Source organism: Eucyclogobius newberryi, unplaced genomic scaffold, assembly GCF_026437365.1.
Source record: "Eucyclogobius newberryi isolate DKJ021-1_F unplaced genomic scaffold, fEucNew1.0.hap1 SCAF_9, whole genome shotgun sequence".
Lineage (NCBI taxonomy): Eukaryota > Metazoa > Chordata > Actinopteri > Gobiiformes > Gobiidae > Eucyclogobius > Eucyclogobius newberryi.
The window spans coordinates 35,519,010-35,539,828 of NW_027316532.1; the positions used below are offsets into that span (position 1 = coordinate 35,519,010).

Sequence of the window (20,819 nt, forward strand, 5' to 3'; positions counted from 1 at the left end):
TGACGACCGCTTCGCGGTCGTCATCTCAATGTAAAGTGCTCGTTTAGTGCGCACTTTTGTACGGGCTTCGCCCGTTTACAACGGTAATGTTCCATTTTCCTACTACTAATTAGTATGCACGGGGCGTGCATGAGTGAAGGAGTGCGTTAGTGAGTGTTTGGAAGTGGGCGAGCGCTTCGCGCTCGATTTCGTGCGCACTACGTGCGCACTTTCGCAGCCGTGCTTCGCACGGCCTTACAAGATTAATAGGCCTCTCGCCAGCTTGTGGCGCTCGGGCCTAATAAAAATAATTAAAGCCGCAAGCGGCATCCAACGGCCCTCGCGGGCCGCCGGCCTTCCGACTCTGCGCTTTTGACTTGATAAAGATGGCGCCCTTATTGTGTGTTGAATTAAAAAAGAACTTGACAGACGGCGACACATTGGACATGGCCAATCCAGTGCAAATCAACACAAGTGTCAGTCAAATTTGCTGCGCCGCCGCACAGAGACCGTAGCACTTAGAATAAAAATATGGATAACTTTTGATGATCCGCTTGTGTAGATGATATTTCCCAAAGTAAAGCTTGATCGAGCTATTGCCCACGGAGGAGTTTGTTAAAGTGTGAAGTGTAAATGTGAACATTTCAAGGATTTGGCGTTTTTCCCATTTGTGACAGTATATTTGCAGCTCCACGGCACAGAGACCGTACCACTTAATATCAAAATATGACAAATTTTTGATGCCCCGTTTGTGTAGATGATTTTCCCCAAATATGAGCTTGATCGGGCTATCGCCCTAGGAGGAGTTTGTTAAAGTGTGAAGCGTAAAAATGTGGTCATTTTAGAGATTTCGCTGTTTTCCCATTTCTGACATATATTTGCGGGTCCGCCACACAGAGACCGTAGCACTTAGAATCAAAATATGGGTAAGTTTTGATGCCCCGCTTGTGTAGATGATATTCTCCAAATATGAGCTTGATCGGGCTATCGCCCTAGGAGGAGTTTGTTAAAGTGTGAAGCGTAAAAATGTGGTGATTTGAGCAATTCTACGATTTTCCCATAAGGATAACATGGGATGTTTCTGTCAACGCTACGGTTACGCCGTACAAAATATGACTTTGGCTCTCATACTTTTATGATCAGGATGGCAAATTAGAATTTTGTTCAAAATATCATGTCATTTGGAAAAACTCTATTGTTTATAGGCCACTCTGAAGGCCAAATAGTCAGAATTCTGGGAAACGTTTGCGGCTCCGTCGCACAGAGACCGTAAAAGTTATCCTTAAAATTTGGATAACTTTAGATGCCCCACTTGTCTAGAGGACGTACACCGTTTTTGAGGTTCGTGGGCAAAACGCACTAGGAGGAGTTTGTTAAAGTGTGAAACATAAAAATGTGGATATTTGAGAGATTTTGCGGTTTTCCCATAGGGATAACATGGGAGGTTTCTGTCATCGCTACGTCTACGCCGTAAAAAATAAGGCATTTGTCTGATTGGCTTTTGTGATTGGGACGGCAAAATAGAATTTTGGGTAAAGTTTAGACAATTTTGGTAAAACTAATTTTTGACCTTCAATGTTAATTTAAAGGTCACTCTGTAGGGGGCGCTATCACGCCCATTTCAACTTTGTCATCATAAACTGGTCCAAACTAGAAAGTTTAACAACTGATTCAAATTTGGTCCTAATCGGACTCGTTTTGATCAAATGGGAGCAATTTTTAGATGTGCAATATTCCAAAATAAGTTGTCCAACTTTGCGGCTGCGCCGCACACAGACCGTAAAAGGTATCTCAAAAAATTGAATAACTTTAGATGCCCCACTTGTCCAGAGGACGTACGCCGATTTTGAAGTCGGTGAGCAAAACGCCCTAGGAGGAGTTCGTCAAAGTTTGACGTAAACAAAATGGCTAACTCAGCTTGTTTTCATTTTCAAAGGAAGATGGCGGCCATAGGGTAAGTTTGGGGGCGTGGCCACAATGATTTTTTTTGTTTATCCTCACGAGAGGAATGCGTGTCCCGAATTTCGTAGCTTTACGCCAAAGTTGACCTCGGGGCGTCTCCCATAGGCGCAATGTATTTTGACTTTTGTCGGTGGCGCTGTCGCGCCATTTTTTAACGAAAAAAAAAATGGCCCAGAAAAAATAAAATTTTTCGCCGATTCTGAATTTTGGGCAAAGTTTGGTGAGTTTTTGAGCATGTTCAGGGGGTCAAATTAGAGATCAAAGCGCTGAAGAAGAACAAGAAAAATAAATATAGCCGCAAGCGGCAATGATCGGCCCTCGCCACGCCGCCGCCACACCGCCGCCACGCCGCAAGAGGAGGGGGCGCTAACGCGCCCCAATTGTCCTTTTATCACGCCTACTGCTGAATCTGTGACGCTGTCACATGTTCTCCCCTTTGTTTTACCATCAAAAAGCAATTTTATTTTGAATTCTTGGCAAAATGTGCGGCTTTGCCGCACAGACACCGTGACTCTTTGAATGAAAATGTGGATAACTTTTGATGGTCCTGAAGATGAGTCTCACCAAATTTCAGGTTAATAGGGCTGACGCCCTGGGAGGAGTTTGTGAAAGTCTAAAGTGTAAACATGTTCTGGCCCCATTGGAATAACATGGGAGGTTTCGGTCATCGTTACGGCAACGCCATAACAATTATGACATGGGTCTCATTGACTTTTTTGATGGGGATGCTAAAATTGAGTTGTGTGTCAAATTTCATATAATTTCGCAAAACTAAACATTTAACCTCCATATAAAATCTGTAGGGGGCGCTGTGGCGCCAAATGAATTTATTTCACTTCAAGTAGGTTTAGGGCAAAGAGTTTAACAACTGATTCTAATTTGACGCAATTCGGACTTTATCTGCGCAAACGGCAGAAATTTTAAATATGGGAGATTTCTGAAATTTTAGTTACAGTTTGCGGCTTCGCCGCACAGAGACCGTGAGAGGTATCAATGTAATTTGGATAACTTTTGATGTCCCACTCCTTAGTAGCATTTTCACCAAATTTCAGCTTTTTAGGGCCAACGCCCTGGGAGGAGTTCGTAAAAGTACGACGTTTGGAAAGACTCCGAAGTCATGTTTAGCCATTTTTGAAGCAATATGGCCGACATTTGGTTCGGGGGACGGCGTTGCCGTAATAATATTTTTTACTTCTCTTGTCACCATCTACCTCTGCGCCAAATTTCATGATTCTACGATCAGATTTTTTTTGGGTCATTTCCCATCTCTCAATGCATTTTTGGTACATTTGGTGGCGCTGACGCGCCAATTTTTTTTATTTTAGAAAAGGGAAATAGCCAGAATGTAGAGAGGCACGATTTTTAGAGGTGTGCAAATTTTTGTGACTTTTCGTCAATGTTCACTGGGTGAAAAATAGGGGGGTTGGTCCCGAGAAGAAGAAGAAAGAAAGAAAGAAAGAAAGAAAGAATAATATTCCGATGCGAAAACAATGTTTCCCATTTTTCAAATATCATAAACTATACATTTTCGGAAAGCGCTCGCGCTTTCCTACCTCATGGTGTGGGTCCCTGGTCACTGACGGGTACTTTCGATAATTTTGAGTGGGCTCCGCCCACTTTGTGTTTTTGGCCCTCTATACAGTAATAATGTTCAATTTTTGCATTACATGCTTATATGCACGGAACATGCAAGAGATGGGGAACGTATTCGTGAGCTACTTAGCGCAAATGAGTGCTTTATATGGGGATGACGACCGCGAAGCGGTCGTCATCCCAATGTAAAGTGCTCGTTTAGTGCGAACTTTTGCACGGGCTTCGCCCGTTTACAACGGTAATGTTCCATTTTCCTACAACTAATTAGTATGCACGGGGCGTGCATGAGTGGAGGAGTGCGTTAGTGAGTGTTTGGAAGTGGGCGAGCGCTTCGCGCTCGATTTCGTGCGCACTACGTGCGCACTTTCGCAGCCGTGCTTCGCACGGCCTTACGAGATTAATAGGCCTCTCGCCAGCTTGTGGCGCTCGGGCCTAATTAAAGCCGCAAGCGGCATCCAACGGCCCTCGCGGGCCGCCGGCCTTCCGACTCTGCTCTCTGCATTTTACAGAGATGGCGCTAACGCAATTGTCTAAGAACTAAGACAGCGACACATTGGACATGTACAATGCTGTGCTTAACCAGTGCAAATGAACACAAATGTCGGTCAAATGTGCAGCTCCAGCGCACAGAGACCGTGACACTTGGAATAAAAATATGGATAACTTTTGATGCTCCGCTTGTGTAGATTATATTTCCCAAATATGAGCTTGATCGAGCTATTGCCCACAGAGGAGTTCATTAAAGTGTGAAGCATAAATGTGAACATTTCAAGGATTTGGCGTTTTTCCCATTTGTGACAGTATATTTGCAGCTCCACGGCACAGAGACCGTAGCACTTAAAATCAAAATATGGATAACTTTTGATGCCCCATTTGTGTAGATGATTTCCCCAAATATGAGCTTGATCGGGCAATCGGCCTAGGAGGAGTTGGTGAAAGTGTGAAGCGTGAAAATGTGGTCATTTTGGAGATTTCGCTGTTTTCCCATTTCTGACATATATTTGCGGGTCCGCCACACAGAGACCGTAGCACTTAGAATCAAAATATGGATACGTTTTGATGGCTCGCTTGTGTAGATGATTTTCTCCAAATATGAGCTTGATCGGACAATCGCCCTAGGAGGAGTTTGTTAAAGTGTGAAGTGTAAAAATGTGGTGATTTGAGCGATTCTACGATTTTCCCATAAGGATAACATGGGATGTTTCTGTCAACGCTACGGTTACGCCGTACAAAATATGACTTTGGCTCTCATACTTGTATGATCAGGATGGCAAATTAGAATTTAGTGCAAAATGTCATGTCATTTGGAAAAACTCTATTGTTTATAGGCCACTCTGAAGGCCAAATAGTCAGAATTCTGGGAAACGTTTGCGGCTCCGTCGCACAGAGACCGTAAAAGTTATCCTTAAAATTTGGATAACTTTAGATGCACCACTTGTCTAGAGGACGTACACCGATTTTGAGGTTGGTGGGCAAAACGCACTAGGAGGAGTTCGTTGAAGTGTAAAACATAAAAATGTGGTAATTTGAGAGATTTTGCGGTTTTCCCATAGGGATAACATGGGAGGTTTCTGTCATCGCTACGACTACGCCGTAAAAATTTAGGCATTTTTGTGATTGGCTTTTGTGATCGGGACGGCAAAATAGAATTTTGGGTAAAGTTTAGACAATTTTGGTAAAACTAATTTTTGACCTTCAATGTTAATTTAAAGGTCACTCTGTAGGGGGCGCTATCGCGGCCATTTCAATTTTGTCAGCCTAAACTGGTCCAAACTAGAAAGTTTAACAACTGATTCAAATTTGGTCCTAATCGGACTGGTTTTGATCAAATGGGAGCAATTTTTAGATCTGCAATATTCCAAAATAAGTTGTCCAACTTTGCGGCTGCGCCGCACACAGACCGTTAAAGGTATCTCAAAAAATTTTATAACTTTAGATGCCCCACTTGTCCAGAGGACGTACGCCGATTTTGAAGTCGGTGGGCAAAACGCCCTAGGAGGAGTTCGTCAAAGTTTGACGTGAACAAAATGGCTAACACAGCGTGTTTTCATTTTCAAAGGAAGATGGCGGCCATAGGGTAAGTCTGGGGGCGTGGCCACAATGATTTTTTTTGTTCGTCCTCACGAGAGGAATGCGTGTCCCGAATTTCGTAGCTTTACGCCAAAGTTGACCTCGGGGCGTCTCCCATAGGCGCAATGTATTTTGACTTTTGTCGGTGGCGCTGTCGCGCCATTTTTTAACGAAAAAAAAAATGGCCCAGAAAAAATCAAATTTTTCGCCGATTCTGAATTTTGGGCAAAGTTTGGTGAGTTTTTGAGCATGTTCAGGGGGTCAAATTAGAGATCAAAAAGCAGAAGAACAAGAAAAATAAAAATAATAATATTTTTAGCAAAAACAATATAGCCGTTTCCACTATAACAACAAATTATACATCGTTTGAAAGCTCTAAGCCTTCCCCATGCCGCCATGGGGTGGAATCATCATTACGAGCGCTTACGCGCTCGTCCCTCCCCATTCCGTCGGGATGCCCCGCCCACTCCCCATAGACTTCCATTGATTTGAGCAGATACAAGCATGGCCCATGCCTGCGGCATGGATTCTCGCGTACAGGACGATGCCAGGAGGGTTTTTGGAGGAATGCAGCGCTTCGCGCTGCTGTTGTCAACAATTTGTGAATGGGCTACGCCCATTCACAAATTGTTGACTATTTCTGTCATAGCAGGAGTAAGTATGCATGATCCATGCCTTCGGCATGGGCTAGTTCACTGTACTTGCCAGGGGCGACGGGGCACCAAACATGCGGGCTGCGCCCGCATGTTTGGTCAGACAGTTGCAACGCTGCCTTCGGCAGCGTTGCGGGAGCAATAGGCCCTCCGCCCTGCTGGGGCTCGGGCCTAAATATCATAAACTATACATTTTCGGAAAGCGCTCGCGCTTTCCTACCTCATGGTGTGGGTCCCTGGTCACTGACGGGTACTTTCGTTAAATTTTGAGTGGGCTCCGCCCACTTTGTGTTTTTGGCCCTCTATACAGTAATAATGTTCAATTTTTGCATTACATGCTTATATGCACGGAACATGCAAGAGATGGGGAACGTATTCGTGAGGTACTTAGCGCAAATGAGTGCTTTATATGGGGATGACGACCGCTTCGCGGTCGTCATCCCCATTTTACATCCCCTCAATGTAAAATGCTCGTTTAGTGCGCACTTTTGCACGGGCTTCGCCCGTTTACAACGGTAATGTTCCATTTTCCTACTACCAATTAGTATGCACGGGGCGTGCATGAGTGAAGGAGTGCGTTAGTGAGTGTTTGGAAGTGGGCGAGCGCTTCGCGCTCGATTTCGTGCCGTGCTTCGCACGGCCTTACGAGATTAATAGGCCTCTCGCCAGCTTGTGGCGCTCGGGCCTAATAATATTTTTAGCAAAAACAATATAGCCGTTTCCACTATAACAACAAATGATACATCGTTTGAAAGCTCTAAGCCTTCCCGATGCCGCCATGGGGTAGAATCATCATTACGAGCGCTTACGCGCTCGTCACTCCCTATTCCGTCGGGATGCCCCGCCCACTCCCCATAGACTTCCATTGATTTGAGCAGATACAAGCATGGCCCATGCCTGCGGCATGGACTCTCGCGTACAGGACGATGCCAGGAGGGTTTTTGGAGGAATGCAGCGCTTCGCGCTGCTGTTGTCAACAATGAGTGAATGGGCTACGCCCATTCACTCATTGTTTACTATTTCTGTCATAGCAGGAGCAAGTATGCATGATCCATGCCTTCGGCATGGGCTATTCACTGTACTTGCCAGGGGCGACGGGGTACCAAACATGCGGGCACAGCCCGCATGTTTGGTCAGACAGTTGCAACGCTGCCTTCGGCAGCGTTGCGGGAGCAATAGGCCCTCCGCCCTGCTGGGGCTCGGGCCTAATTATTCATTCAAAACATTGAATTTGATTGGGAAGGGGGGCATTTTTTCCCATCAACTTGAGAGTGTGTCCCTGGGCGAGACATTTCACTTAACTTGCAACCAAAGTCATAATATGTGGCAGGTTGCAGCAGGAAGGGCATCCGGCGTTCAAATCTGCCAAATCAGTGTGTGCTGTGGTAACTCTGGATGAACAGGGACAAAAAACGGGGACAAAAGGCCTAAAAGAATATATTTGAATCCCATATACCACTTAATGGTATATGGGATTTGTGACAACCGGTACTTGTTCATTCCTATTTGTAGTTTCTTTTACACCACTCCATGCCTTTCTGTTGTAGGTGATTGAAGGAAACAGAAATGCCTATGACATCGTCCTGAAGGACCTGGAGCCGCCGATCGTCGCCCGGTTCGTGCGGTTTATGCCCGTGACGGACCACTCCATGAATGTGTGCATGAGGGTGGAGCTTTACGGCTGCGAATGGCTCGGTGAGAGGAAGAAAAGAAGCTATAGCGCTTTTTTTTAGATGGTAGTTGTAGCAGTAAGTTATAATTAAATTTGGATATTTAGATGTGTTGTGTTTACTTTTTCTGGCAATGCAATATTGATAACGCAGACTGCAGTATTTATTTATCAGTATACATATTCATTTCTTTATTTTTCCTAATTTAATTGTGCCAGCATTGTCATTTTGTTAATTGTTGGTGCACTTTAACTTGTTTTTGTGATACAAGAATTATTATATTGTGATGGTAAAATAACAACTTGTGCATGTAGTAGTTTTACAAAGGAATACCATTGTACTTTGCCTTTTAAAAACTAATTGTTAGTTATTGTGTGAAGTACTGTATAGTAATTGTTCCTCAGTCTGATATCATGAGGCATACGTCACTATTGTATATTTTATTGTGGTGCATCTTTAGATTCCAAGCCCTATATTTTCTGAAGCAGCTGAGATCAACTTAACACTTATTATGTCCTTATTTTATCCATGTTCTAGATCATGTATTTTAGTTTGCGCAATTTGTGTTAATCTCACCTTTTGTCCTCCTGCAGATGGTCTGGTCTCATATAACTCTCCCGTTGGAGAACACATGACTTTGGCTGGTTCTTCTGTTTATCTGAATGATTCTGTCTATGATGGTGCGCTCGTTCACAGGTCTGTGCATTTTTGAAGACATATTTCACAGAATTTTGATGAGTGTACTTGTACCAATAGAAGACAGGACTGTAGTAGGTAGTTGTAATTTAGTAGTAGTAACGTAATCCTCTGTCTATCCTTTTACCTTTACGTAAATGCTAAAATAATGAGTATAGAGTAAAAGCTGAGTGTCATTTCACTGTTGAGCATTGCCTGAAAGCCCAGAGCAGTGCTTCTGTGTTTGTTGACAGCTGTGTTTTTCAGCGGTGCGGTGATGTTGTGGTGAATAATGTCCTCCATGACACTGCCTCAGGATCAGGGGAAAAGTGGAGATGGAAAATAAAATGGAGAGAATTGGACTATCATCCAAAACGCATTAGGTGACAATTGGCTTTGTAATGCTGCCACCTAGTGTCGACCACAGGTATCATAGAGTCACACTGGTTGATACAGAGTAGAATATTTGAATTCTGAACTTTAGATATTATTAGCCATCACCCTATTGTAATGTTGTCTTTGGATAGGTGGCAGATACGTTTATAGTTGTATTATCTCTTCTGTAATTAAGCTAATACATTCAACATTTAACAATAAATTTTGAACACTTCTAGGATATTTGTATTAGTAAAAAAGCATTATGTACATTGTCTGAAATGGTGTGTAGCTGGTTGGCCCATACGCTTTGCTTACACGGTTATTTTCTTACTTTTGCAATGTTAGAAAACGGTTGTTTCTCCACAAGATGCCGACATCAGAAACAAAATAAAAGTACCGTGGCCTTTGGGCTTGAGCACTGTTCTTTCAGGATTGTGGTATCTTCTTTTTTGACAAAGTTGTTTGTGTTTTTTGCAGCATGACGGAGGGCCTGGGCCAGCTCACTGACGGAGTGTGTGGTTTGGACGATTTCACCGTCGGTCATGTCTACAACGTGTGGCCTGGTTATGACTACGTGGGCTGGAGCAACGAGAGCTTTCCCAATGGATATGTTGAAATCATGTTTGAGTTCGACCGCACACGAAACTTTACCTCCATGAAGGTGAGGTCACTGCAGTACACGCCCACCACACCAACCAAGCAAATCATTATGACCACCTGAATATCATGGAGCATTTTGCGTTGCACTTTTCCTTTCTAAGGCCATTCTGACTACTACAGAGCAGAAACACTTCACATGAGCTTAAGTTTTTAAATGCTGTAATTTATTGCAGACATTTCTCAAATCCTCCTGTTTTTCTGCTTCTGATGCATCAACTTTCACAAAGGTTCAATTGCTGCTTAATGCATTATAGTATTCCATACTAACTGATGCCACGATGAAAAGATTGTTTTTCCCTTTGTCAGCCAAAGGTCAAATCAAATCAAATCAAATTTATTTATAAAGCACAATTCATACAAACTGCAATTCAAAGTGCTTTACAGTGTTTAAAACACAATTAAAAATATAAAATAAAAACACAATGCAATTTATAAAAAAATAAAACAATGTATGTCAGAGTAAAATAACGAATAAAAATAATATAGTATTTTAAAATATTAAAAACCAGGTAAAATTATGTCAGTCATAGGCGCAGCTAAACAAAACAGTCTTTAGCTTGGATTTAAACACAGTCAGACCTTTGCCCCATAGACCTGGAACGCAGATTCTCCGTGTCTGGTCTTGGCTCTGGGCACCAGCAGGAGGCCAGTCCCTGAGGTCCTTATTCTTATATTATATCCTTATATGGCACACACAAGTCTGAGATGCATTTTGGTGCTAGGCCATGGAGAGACTTGTACACAAGTAGAGCCGTTTTAAAGTCTATTCTCTGAGCCACAGGGAGCCAGTGCAGAGACCATGGTCAAATAACTCTACTAGATGTTTACAAATTCCCCCATTATTCAAGTTCATGTCTGTCCTCATAGGTCCACTGCAACAACATGTTTTCGAAGCACGTCAAAGTCTTCAAGGAGGTGGTGTGCTACTTCAGGTCGGACGTGGACTGGGAGCTCTCGCCCCTGAGCTTCAGTCCTGTGGAGGACCTGACAAACCCCAGTGCGCGGTTTGTGACGGTGAATCTGGCCCACCACATGGCCTCTGCCATCAAGTGCCAGTTCTACTTCTCTGAGGCCTGGATGCTCCTCAGTGAGATCACCTTCCAGTCAGGTGCAGAGACGGATGAATGCCACTGTTTATACTGTATGCTACTTTTAAGATGTGATGTTGTCAAGCAAAAAATAGGTTGATCAATCATTGCAATTTTATTCTGTTTAAGAATCAGTCATGTTTATTGTTTGACTTTTTACAGATACAGCAATGTACAACACAACATTGGTACCATCAAAGCCAAAATTACCGTCAAATATACAACCAGGTAATTACCTATTTCAATAAAGAAGAAAGGGAGTAAAAAGTATTCAAAAATGAAAGGCATTTTTTATTACTAGAAAGCTTCTAAAGTTCTGTAACCTAGAATCACTCTCTTATAGTCTTCTCTCTCTCTCTGTCTCTGTCTCTCTCTGTCTCCCTCTGTCTCTCTCCGTCTCCCTCTAGAGGACGACCCTACTCACAAAGTGGACGACAGTAACACTCGTATTTTGATTGGTTGTTTGGTGGCCATTATCTTCATCCTTGTGGCCATCATTGTCATCATCTTGTGGCGACAGGTGTGGCAGAAAATGCTGGAAAAGGTGAGTTTATTTGAATTTGAACTCTTTTGCAAAACACTAGCCTCTGAGGAGGTGCAGTATATCGCTTATGGTGGTACAATAATGTATAAGTAAATGAGCTAAATGTATACAAATAAAATGTATTTATTGCTTAGCCCTCCTTCAGTGTATAGTATATTCCCTCATCATAACTCACTCATTCTAGGCCACTCGTCGGATGCTGGACGATGAACTAACTGCTAGTTTGTCAATACAGAGTGAGACGTTCACCTACAGCCATAACAACGACCCTCAGTCCAGTTCTGCCAGTGAACAGGAGTCCACCTCCACCTACGAGAGGATCTTTCCCCTGAGCCCGGACTATCAGGAACCATCCCGCCTCATATCTAAACTGCCCGAGTTTGCTCAGACCTCGGAGGAGCAAGGTACAGGAACATAATGTGCAAATTATTCTGCAAAAATAAAGGTGCTTTATTGGTATGCATTATTTACTGTCTCCATATGACAATAGAGGTTTCCAAAGTAGTTGTCTGGATTATATTTTAACGTCAAGATGTTCCAATTACCATCCTGCCGGGCGTCATTCAGAACAGGTCCGATATAGATGATTTATACAGCTTTAGGAGCAAGTGAAGCATAACAATCTGAGACTTTAACTCTAGACCTCATGCCATCATTGGGTTTAGATTACCCACAGGCGTCTGCAGTAGTACGCCTCCCCCCTCCCTCCACAACATGAAAAAAGGGTTTTTGTTGTTGTTGTTTTATGTTTGAAAATAAATAGTAAAAAAATACATTTTATTTTTAACCCGTACACTATCTTTAAACTCAAGGGTTAGAGGTTTCAAAGGTTTGATTAATCGACCACTAAAATAATCATTATTGACAGCCCTATCTTAGAAGACTGAGAAGTGAGACATCTGCATTTGTTGTTAATATTTAAAATAATAATTGCAGGCCCAGAAAACATATTGCATAGACTATATTTGTACTATATACCGGTATATAAACCTAAAACATAAAACAGACAGAAGTACAAACGTTTAGTTCAGCAGACTTCAGGGTTCTCAATAAACAAGAACATCTTCATGTTGGAGTCTGTGTTTACTATAGTGGCATTACTTAAGTGTACATTGATGCACATCTATTTCTCAGAAAAAATACCTCTTTAATCAGCTAACTAACTCTGATTATGGTATATAATTCCAATAATCAATCAAATAATCCTGTTTAATTGCAGCGTCCAGCACAGCAGCCTCAAAGTCCACCACATCCACGGCCGTCCAAGATGGCGTCCCACACTACGCAGAGGCCGACATCGTGAACCTCCAGGGAGTAACCGGGGGTAACACATACGCCATCCCCGCAGTCACCATGGACCTGCTCTCAGGGAAAGATGTGGCCGTAGAGGAGTTTCCCAGAAAATTACTGACTTTCAAAGAAAAACTTGGAGAGGGACAGTTTGGAGAGGTTGGTGTTCTTTAATTGTTATGACACTTTGACCCTTTTTTAAAATAAAATTGTTCATCTTCTCTGTATTAATGTAGTCACTTTTGCTCTCTCTCTTCAGGTGCACTTGTGTGAGGCAGAGGGGATGCAGGACTTTATGAATAAAGAGTTTAAATTTGACTACCCCGAGGAGGAACCAGTTTTAGTGGCTGTGAAGATGCTTCGCTCAGATGCAAATAAAAATGCAAGGTAAAGCTTATAATATGATTTATTTTGACATATTTTGTACTAATCTGACCTTGTTGTTTTCAGAAACGACTTCCTGAAGGAGATAAAGATCATGTCCCGTCTGAAGGACCCGAACATCGTGCGTCTTTTGGCCGTGTGCATCTACAGCGACCCCCTGTGCATGATCACTGAGTACATGGAGAACGGAGATCTCAATCAGTTTTTATCAAAGCACGAGCCGGAGGGACAGCTGGCTCTGCTTAGCAACGCACCCACTGTCAGGTAAAGCAACCAAACACTGGCATCTTATCTATAATAGTGGCATTCGCTTCGTCTTTACGTCGCGGTTTCACCATACAATAGCTTCTTTGTCTTACGGCACACTGTAGAACTACATCGTAACAATATTTAATAGACAGAGATACTATTACGTGGACAAATACTTTATATTCAATCAGATAAATTGACTTATGACTTTGGATTTCTATGTCGATGTAAATCACCAGCATCGTTCAGAGCTTCACTGACATTTTGACCTCTTTGTGTACTTGCTCCTCTCATGCATAAGAAGAAATAAAACACTTTCATTCTCTTACAACAATCAATACATTAACGCTAATACTGGCCAAATGCTCAAATCAACAAGCCAAACTGTTTAATCCTGTATAACATTAACAGTGGGCCATATTTTTATACATTTATGTCTTTCATTTGCTCCTTAGTTTCAAGAACCTGTGCTACATGGCCACTCAGATTGCGTCAGGGATGAAGTATCTGTCGTCCTTGAACTTTGTCCATCGCGACCTGGCCACCAGAAACTGTTTGGTGGGAAAGAACTACACCATAAAAATAGCTGACTTTGGCATGAGCCGAAACCTGTACAGCGGGGACTACTACCGGATCCAAGGGCGGGCAGTGCTGCCCATTCGCTGGATGTCGTGGGAGAGCATCTTGCTGGTAACACATACTATACTACACTGCTATACAACAGGAGATCATGTGCGAGAGGCAGAGCTGCTTAATTCAAGATAAAACATGATCAGCAACTTTTTTGGGGTTGACACTGGACTTTCAATTAAATGAAAGCAGATGGTCTAAAACTGACAACTCAAAATGATTTACCCAGGCCAACTTTGTACCGCAATTACAACTTTATTATAACGGTTTTGCCAGATAGATATTAAAAAATGCAGTGTGTAAAATGTTTAACTCAAACAATGACTAAAGCTTGACCAGTAACAGTAATTTGACCAAATGAGGACAAAACGAAGGATATCACAAAAGAACATTTATTTTGTTTTATTTATTATTTAGCTTTAAGATAAGATAAGATATTCCTTTTTGTCCACAAATGGGGAAATTTCATTGTTGCAACGTAGGTAGATACAGAAGAAAAGGACAGATAACTTATAGATAACAGATAACTTAACTCTTAATAGAAGAACTCTTATAAACAAAAACTCTCATCTCAAGTACTTGTACAACATCTCATTTCCTAATAAGGAATGGAGGGGGAAAATAAATAAAAGATTAAGAAAATTAAAAATTAAAAATTAAAAATTAAAAATTAAAAATTAAAAATTAAAAATTAAAAATTAAAAATTAAAAATTAAAAATTAAAAATTAAAATTAAAAACAAAAATAAAATAAAATAAAAACAGCTAGCGTAAGACAAGATAATACTACTAATAATAATTGGTAAAATAATGGTAAAATAAACACTCCATTGTCATCAGTTATATTGATTACAGAGTTAGCTGACATTTTAACTAAGGCTTCAAACTGTAATTTGTTTTATGACTTGCAATTACCTTGGATTGTGGGGTGTGGCACTTGATTCTTGACTCTTGCTGAATATCTCACCTACACTTCATCCCCATTCCGTGCTCACATCTTTCCTGTACCGAACCGGTCAAACGCGCTGTATTATTATCGGTTCGTAAACCTTTGGCTTTTGTCTGCTGCAGGGTAAGTTCACCACGGCGAGTGACGTGTGGGCCTTTGGTGTGACTCTGTGGGAGATTCTGAACTTCTGTAAAGAGCAGCCGTACTCTCAGCTCACAGACGAGCAGGTGATCGAGAACACAGGAGAGTTCTTCAGGGACCAGAAACGACAGGTCAGTGCTTTACAGAGGAAAAGTCTTGGCAACCGTGGGGATTTCTTACACTTTTTGAACACATTATTAATATACCGGCATATGAATATTTATTTTTCCACTTTGAATGGTAGATTTATTTTGGTGGCGTGTAGATGTTCTAAAACACATATAGTTGAGATGTAGCAAGTAAACATTTTGTGCTTAAAATGATGTATTTGAGGCAAAACCATTATTAATTATCTATATTGTGTGGGTATGAAGATTGGTATGGTGTCCTTAATAAATAGGAATACTGGGAAGTAACTAAATAAATACGATTAGAGTAATAATGAAGTACTTACTAAGCTTGAATCATTCTTCTAAACGTATAAACAATAAATGAATGATGGATTTTATGACAAGACTTATGAAAGTGCAGTTATTATAAAGTGTTGCACATATAGTATAGGATTAGAGTAATAATGAAGTACTTACTACGCTTGAATCATTCTTTTTAAACGTATAAACAATAAATTAATGATGGATTTTATGTCAAGAAAGTGCAGTTATTATAAAGTGTTGCTCATATAGTCACTGTAAAACGATTCTACAGGTTATTGAAAAACCTAAGCATGATAATATGTACTTCTGTAATGCAGCAAACATATTTAAATCAGTGTTTCCCGTCTGTGTTGTAGATCTACCTGCCTCAGCCGGTCCTGTGTCAGGACGCTCTGTACAGCGTCATGCTCACCTGTTGGAGGAGGAACACCAAAGATCGACCCTCCTTCCTGGAAATACACCGAGCCCTTTTAGACAAATCATGTTTAACTGAAGAGGACGACTGCGTTTAGGACCGTGTCGGCTGTGGATGATCCAGGTTTAAGCTAATTTTTCAGTCAAAATACTCTACAACTGCCAATTTGTACTGAACATTGAGCTGTACGTGTGAAGAGAAGGAAGACTATATTTTCTTTTTCTAATGGTTTTCACGCCACAATGAGATGAGTCACGGGCAAAAAACATGAACTTTAAACGTTCCTAACATTTTTAGGAAACCAAACTAAAATGTAGCAATGACTTAACTGCACTTTTAGATTGAATTGTGTGTTTCTGATGTAGGGGTGGGTTGTATTGGCAAAAAATACATTTCTCAATATTTTTTAGCATTACCTTGATGTGGATATTTTAACAGCGCATTGAGAATGTGCTAAAATGTGCCTGTGAATGTCTTGGTTGAGGTATCGCACAAAGCATGATTAGACTGTCAAATGAACCACAAAAGAGCAGAAATATCACTTATAATTATACCCTTGTTTTGGAAGATTACACTAGATGTTTCTGTCGCTTTTTTAGGTAATTTTTAATAGTTTCAATTACAGCCGATACACTCAACAATATTCTATCTATATTTTGCATATCCTTAAACCAGCATTTAAAAAAATATATATATATATATCTCCCACCTCTATTCAGATGTTGTGTTTTGGAAGACTGCTTGAATGTAGAGTGAAATATGTCATCTCAACTTCTCACAAACTGCGCACATCAGCAAACAACATCTGTGACATCTTCTTGCAGTGATTTTTATCTTGTATGTGACTGTATTTACTAGTATTATACGTGTTATATATTTATAACAGTTTTATAACTTGTTTGTGTTTGTCCACATTGCTCTGCTCTTATAGAAGCAGTTCATGTTTTAATTGTTTTTTTTATATCTTATACTCATGAACAACTGCAACAGGCAACATTCCCATCTGATTGAGTGTGTTTAGAAAGAAAGATTGTTTGCTGTTGTATTATATTTCTGTTGTATAATGAAGGTCTAAAGTAAAAGACATTTGGTTTTACATAGTCCGAGGTAAAGTTTTTGACCAATACACATGAATACTATTTTTCAGCTCAGTTTCTCCAAAAGGACTACACAATTGTGTCACGTGTTGGCAAAAGTGTAAATGGATTATTAAGTATCTGATTGTGTGAAATGAATGTATACCCATTGTTGATTTCATTGTACTTTATCAGGGCCAGAATTAAACCTGAGCTGAACTGAGAGTGTAATTTATTTATAAGGTGGTGTGAATGTTTCATTAAACACAGGGTGACCAAACCATGCACTGATTGGCTGGTAGCTGCACCGCATGACAACTTCAGGGGAGGAGCCAAGCATTTATTTACAACCTGATGCTGGTCCATCTGGAAACCTGCTGCTTCTGATCCTGAATTAAAACTCAAAAAGGATGAACAAAGTGGTTTTGGTTACAGGCGCAAATAGGTAGGCTAATGTTATTTTTCATATTTACTTTTTTAAATATAATTTTTCTATGCGTTGTGACTTGGTGAATTGTTGCCTTGAGCATTCAGTACTCTTGTCATATATATATATACACACACACACACACACACACATAATTAAAGAGTTCTAGAGCCAAATGTCATGTCATCTCAAAGTTGTTGTCCTCACAGTGGGGTTGGTCTGGCCCTGTGTGAGAAGCTGCTGGATGAGAAGCTGCTGGATGAGGAGGTCCAGTTGTGTCTGGGCTGCAGAAACATGCAGCGCGCCCAGACAGCGCGCTCAGCCCTGCTCCGCTCACACCCTTCAGCTCAGGTGGACGTGCTTCAGGTGGACACCAGCAGCACCGCCTCTGTGCTCAGGGCAGCACAGGAGTTCAAACTAAGGTGGGACAGCGAGAGCGCTACAATTACAGCACATTTAAAATATAGCAATCTCATGCCACTCAGACAAATGACTAATTCGATTCAGTCATGGTGCAGGTATAGCCGACTGGACTACCTCTACCTGAACGCAGGAATCATGCCAAACCCTCAGTTTGATGTTAAAGCATTTTTCCACGGCCTCCTCAATGGGTATGTTTGTTCTGTTCATTTAGTCAGGTTATCTTTTATTCAGTTTTAAAACTGTTCACATAAATGGCATCCTTTTTCATGAATTAAATTATACTCAACACTTGTTTTATCGTTAACTTTCAGTTCCATTTTGACTTGTGCAAATTACAAAAATATAAATCGCTTACAACGCCTCACCCAGAATATGAATCATTAATAAATCATTTGAAAATGTGTTTATATTGCAGCCGAGTCATAGGAATGCTTGCCACAGGATCTGGAATCCTTACACAGAAAGACAGCGTTACTCCTGATGCTTTTCAAGAAGTGTTTGCCACAAACCTCTTTGGTCACTTTCTATTGGTGAGTCTTATTCTCTGTCTGAGTCTGATTTGGCCTCATTTTCCATTTTGTGCTGAAATAAAATCAAAGAGATGACTGCCCTTGAAATAGACATAGTTGACACACGATCTGCACATTGCTTAGCAACATAAACTCATTAAATATGAATGTGTCAGAGTCTCCAGTCCTGCAGGTCACAGCAGACACTGATGGAGTCTGATGTCCAGGTCAAGGTATCTTTACTCTCCCACTCAGGGAAATTGGTTTTGCCGCATCACTCAACATAAAAAAAAAACATTTTAACAGACACATGATATGCAAAACAAACAAGAGTAAAAATTAAAAGGGCAAGAGGAATGTCACAATAACAATGGAAATGTGCCTTTACAAGTGCCATTAAGGTGCTTCACAGCTTTAGGAATAACTGTGGCCCCGGCCTCTTTGTGCTACAACCAGGAGCGCTATATGTTTGCTAAAGAACAGAGTTGAGGGATAACCAACTACGGTTTCTGCTTTAAGGTAATTATACAACTATTTAAAAGGTGAAATCATCACGCAGTTTTTCTGAGGCCTTCTTGCTGGGTATGTTTGTTCTGAGCTCAGCTTCTGGGCTGCTCAGGTCTTTCTATGTAGTTTGTATGTGTCTCCCCATGGGTGGGTTTCCTCTAGGTGGGTTGCCCCAGTGGATTTGAAAGAATGTAGTGGACAAATTTCTACGAAGACGATAGCGTGCATGTTGACATTTAAACTTAAAGCTACAATATATAGTATCTTGTGTTTGAATAGTTCAGGGAGCTGGAGTCAGTCCTCTGTCAAGATGGACAGACATCACAGCTGATCTGGACCTCATCGAGTAACGCACAGCGCTCGTCCTTCTCACTGGAGGACGTCCAGCACAGAAGAGGCTCACAGCCTTATAGCTCCTCCAAATACGCTTCTGATCTGCTCAGCTTAGCCCTCAACAGTCATTATAACCAGAAGGTCAGTGTCTCTCAAATAACCTTTTTCCCTTCCATTTTATTTGACTCAAGTTGATGCTGTTATTTTAGGGTCTCTACTCCTCAGTGACATGTCCAGGTTTTGTTATGACAAACCTCACATACAGAGTCTTCCCATCATTCCCAGCTTTCCTTTGGACACTTCTGATGCCTGTCTTTTGGCTTGTAAATGGAAGATTTCATTATTTTAAACCTGTTTGTGCTCAAATTATTTACGTATTTACGAACATTATTGCAGATAAGGATGTTCACCAACACTTTCACTCTGACACCTCTAAATGGAGCTGAAGCTTTGGTAAGCAAATAACTTTAAGAGAACCTATGCATGAACCATGATGTCAATGTATAAAGATTGACAAAAAGCAGAAATAAAATGATAGCCCTTTGTGAAAGTGCACTAACATTCAAAAGTAATGTTACTGTGTTAGTATGTTTTATTACACCACAGCATTTAAAACTAAAGTAGCATTAATTCCTTCTCCAGTTTTGGCTGTTTAAACAAAAGCCTGAATCACTGGACCCTTACAGCAAGTACCATAGTTTAACATCTGGGCTCGGGAACACGTACACACAAGCACGGAAAGTAAGGACGGCGATATTTCTGACGGCACATTTAAAGATTTGAGAATTACAAGTACTTGTTTTAAGATAATTAATAGTACTCTTATTTGTTTCTTTACAGATGGATATCGACTTGAAAACATCAGAAGTTCTCTATGAAAAATTGCTTCAACTAGAAAGAGAAGTAAAGAGGAAACTTCAGGATCAACAAGAGACAAAAATATCCACGGGTTTCAAAATTATTGAAAATTAGGGCTGTCATAACGATCAAAAATGATATTTTGATTGGTGAGAAGCCCTCAAAATATCACCTATAACAGGATGCTCATTACAAGACCCTTTATTGGTTGGTCTGAAAGTAAATACATTGGCATTTAATACAAGACAGGTCATCAAAGTGTGTGATAATAAAATTCAAAAGTACTCAGTAGATTTCCTCGTACTTTCATCAGCGTCTTCTTCAGTCTCTGTTACGAGTGGCTATGACCATGTTGTTTATCCCCTGCTCCTCGTGGTGAAATCCACTGTAGGCTGCGATCAGGCTGTCTGTGTCGTCCCAAAAGTTGATATAGGTCTCAGAGTACGGAGGCGCTGGCAGATGTGGAGCCATACATCTGTGAGCCTGGTCCCCGAGGTCCACTTCATCACAGTCCCCTTCACCGCCGCTCAGTTTTGGGTTACAAAAAGCCCAAACCATCCCACAGAAATAGACAAAAAAAGTGCCCATTACCATCACCATGAGTGCATAGGACTCTATCATAGCTTTAGTGACTGAAGAGGGCATCGCTGTGTTCCCAGTCGGACTTTGGGAGCAGACTAGTCTCTCGCTGTATGGGACGTCCATCACATTAGGACTTAAAGCAGCCAGGCACCTTTTATTGGCATTAGTTATAGCAGAAATCTTTTATATAAACACAAACACGCGTCATTCTTTCTTTTTAGTGAAGAATGTTAACATGTTTTGTCATTTGTTGTAATGAGCACTTTTGCACTGGTGTGGGGACTGGATCAGTAGAACTACTCGGACACATTACTGCACACGGGGCCCTTAACCTGCAAACT

General features: G+C 41.1%; 2 protein-coding genes across 5 annotated transcripts in view; both read left to right on the top strand.

Moving 5' to 3' along the window:
- ddr2a (discoidin domain receptor tyrosine kinase 2a) overlaps positions 1–17,059 on the top strand; it is a 40,680-nt gene extending 23,621 nt beyond the window's left edge. For 2 of the 4 annotated variants that reach the window (XM_072438434.1, XM_072438436.1), the window contains exons 5-17: positions 7,805–7,952; positions 8,521–8,623; positions 9,458–9,641; positions 10,508–10,748; positions 10,891–10,956; positions 11,136–11,272; positions 11,457–11,676; positions 12,504–12,721; positions 12,822–12,949; positions 13,013–13,210; positions 13,651–13,885; positions 14,896–15,045; positions 15,705–17,059. In XM_072438434.1, coding sequence (XP_072294535.1) covers positions 7,805–7,952; positions 8,521–8,623; positions 9,458–9,641; positions 10,508–10,748; positions 10,891–10,956; positions 11,136–11,272; positions 11,457–11,676; positions 12,504–12,721; positions 12,822–12,949; positions 13,013–13,210; positions 13,651–13,885; positions 14,896–15,045; positions 15,705–15,860 — 2,184 coding nt within the window. In that variant the 3' untranslated portion in view covers positions 15,861–17,059. The remainder of the gene's footprint in view (positions 1–7,804; positions 7,953–8,520; positions 8,624–9,457; positions 9,642–10,507; positions 10,749–10,890; positions 10,957–11,135; positions 11,273–11,456; positions 11,677–12,503; positions 12,722–12,821; positions 12,950–13,012; positions 13,211–13,650; positions 13,886–14,895; positions 15,046–15,704) is intronic. The other 2 variants (XM_072438435.1, XM_072438437.1) reach the window with 1 other exon arrangement.
- A 190-nt stretch (positions 17,060–17,249) lies between these two features.
- Positions 17,250–20,010, top strand: LOC140354269 (3-keto-steroid reductase/17-beta-hydroxysteroid dehydrogenase 7-like). The gene is made up of 9 exons (XM_072439219.1): positions 17,250–17,284; positions 17,476–17,688; positions 17,785–17,877; positions 18,105–18,219; positions 18,985–19,179; positions 19,248–19,361; positions 19,435–19,491; positions 19,681–19,779; positions 19,879–20,010. The coding sequence occupies exons 1-9, from the start codon at positions 17,250–17,252 to the stop codon at positions 20,008–20,010; spliced, it is 1,053 nt and encodes a 350-aa protein (XP_072295320.1).
- Positions 20,011–20,819: the final 809 nt, after the last annotated feature.